Source organism: Penaeus chinensis, chromosome 2 (assembly GCF_019202785.1).
Source record: "Penaeus chinensis breed Huanghai No. 1 chromosome 2, ASM1920278v2, whole genome shotgun sequence".
Classification (NCBI taxonomy): domain Eukaryota; kingdom Metazoa; phylum Arthropoda; class Malacostraca; order Decapoda; family Penaeidae; genus Penaeus; species Penaeus chinensis.
This window is the reverse complement of record NC_061820.1, coordinates 11431473-11433146: the sequence shown is the minus strand read 5'-3', so window position 1 is coordinate 11433146 and position 1674 is coordinate 11431473. Positions and strand designations below refer to the sequence as shown.

The window sequence follows — 1674 nt, the reverse complement described above, 5'->3', positions numbered from 1 at the left end:
GGGTGAATATTTTAGTGTAAACTACGAGTTTTATGCGGGTGCAGACTGCCAGTCCTTCCGTGGTGTTCTTTTTACCGAAGGCTCCGAGAAACCGTTTCGGCGCGCTACTGGTGAAAATCAAAATTATTTCGATATGAATATTTTTTAAAATTTCTTTCGACTATATTGTTTCATGTGAAGTCAAATCAAATAATATTAATATATTATGTTATCTACATTTGGCTAAAGAGAAGTATATGTTAGGGAAGGTGTATCGTACGCCTGGCAGCGTCGCTTGCGGTTCTGGCAGCAACAGTGTGTGTCTACGACAACGTCAGTGGTGCAGACTGTGACGTCACGGCCGGGCTGACTACATTTCACGCGGCGACCTAACAGCTCAGTACCAGTAGAGACACCAACGTGTATGGAGGGAAACCTTACACCTCCCTGTGCTGAAGTGTGCTGATTGTTTTTTTGAGGAACTAGTGTTGAAAGAAATACTGTGCTAATGGTGGTTCTCGAGTCTAAAGGGATGTTGACTGCAGGGAGTAATCAATATTTACAACCGGATTATCTGTCACCACTACCCACCACGGTAAGTAAAATTTTGTGATATTTTCAATTTTTGGGACTTAGTCTCCTCAGTGATATTTTCTGATTTCGTCTGAACTCGAAAAAGAAATCGAGTGTATTTCTATTTAATCAGATATTTATTTTACGTTGCTCAAGTTAAGAAAGTGTATCTGCTTGCAATTTATTTTGTTTTAAGTTGTTTTAGCTTGTTTGGTTTCAAAGAATATTTTTCTTGTTTTAAGAAAATAAATCTTTAACGAAAAGTTAATAATTTCTTTCGATATTCTTTGTTGGTATTGTTTTATTAATAGATGTTTTCTTTTTTTCCTTTGAACAGCTGGACGCCAAAAAGTCACCCCTCGCGCTCCTTGCGCAGACATGCTCCCAGATCGGAGCAGACTCTTCAAAACCTCTTCCTTCTGAGAAGAAGAAAGAGGAGGAGAAGAAGGAGAAGACCACGCCGACACCCATCGACGCCACGCGGCGCTCGCCTGCCTTCAAGCCTTACGAAAGTGCGACCAAAAAGTCTCTCCCCGAAGAGACCTCGAGCGAGGAAAAGAACGCAGGCCGGAAGACGCCTGCCAGCCAGCCCTCGAGTGCGAGGTCCCCCTCAAACTCCAGCAACGGCGGCGGGTCCTCCGGAGGCCACACCAAGGAGGAGAACGGCCGTCGCAGCAGCGAAGGGGGAGCCACGTCCTCCGCCTCCACGACTCCCATCATTCGATCAGGACTAGAAGTGCTGGCGGGCCACCCAAAGGACGTGCCTCTGGGCACCTACAGAGCTGGAGTGCCCCCGCTCCTGCCGCCGGGGTACCCGGGGCTGGAGAGCCACCCAGCTCTGCGCGGTGCTCATCCAGGCCTTATGCCGAGCCTGAATCTCCACGGGCTGCCCTCCACCCTGGCCTCTGTGTACCCAAGTGCTGCCGCCGCGGCTCTGTACTCCTCGGCAGGATTACCTACATCCAGCCTGCCGCCCTCTCTCCTGCCGTCGCCCTACATGACCTACACCCGCGTGAAAACTACAGGAGGCGGTGAAGCTGTAGTGCCTGTGTGTCGTGACCCTTACTGCACCGGCTGTCCGTACTCCGTGCAGAATAACCACCTCCTCCAGTCCGGGGGCGC

At 49.5% G+C, this 1674-nt stretch overlaps 1 protein-coding gene across 1 annotated transcript in view; it reads left to right on the top strand.

Annotated features, from left to right (window-relative positions):
- Nucleotides 1–384: 384 nt before the first annotated feature.
- LOC125030815 (zinc finger protein Noc-like) overlaps nt 385–1674 on the top strand; it is a 2860-nt gene continuing 1570 nt past the window's right edge. The window contains exons 1-2 of the mRNA XM_047621128.1: nt 385–574; nt 890–1674. The exon at nt 890–1674 is cut by the window's right edge and continues 1570 nt beyond it. Of these exons, the coding sequence (XP_047477084.1) occupies nt 488–574; nt 890–1674 (872 nt within the window). The 5' untranslated portion in view covers nt 385–487. The remainder of the gene's footprint in view (nt 575–889) is intronic.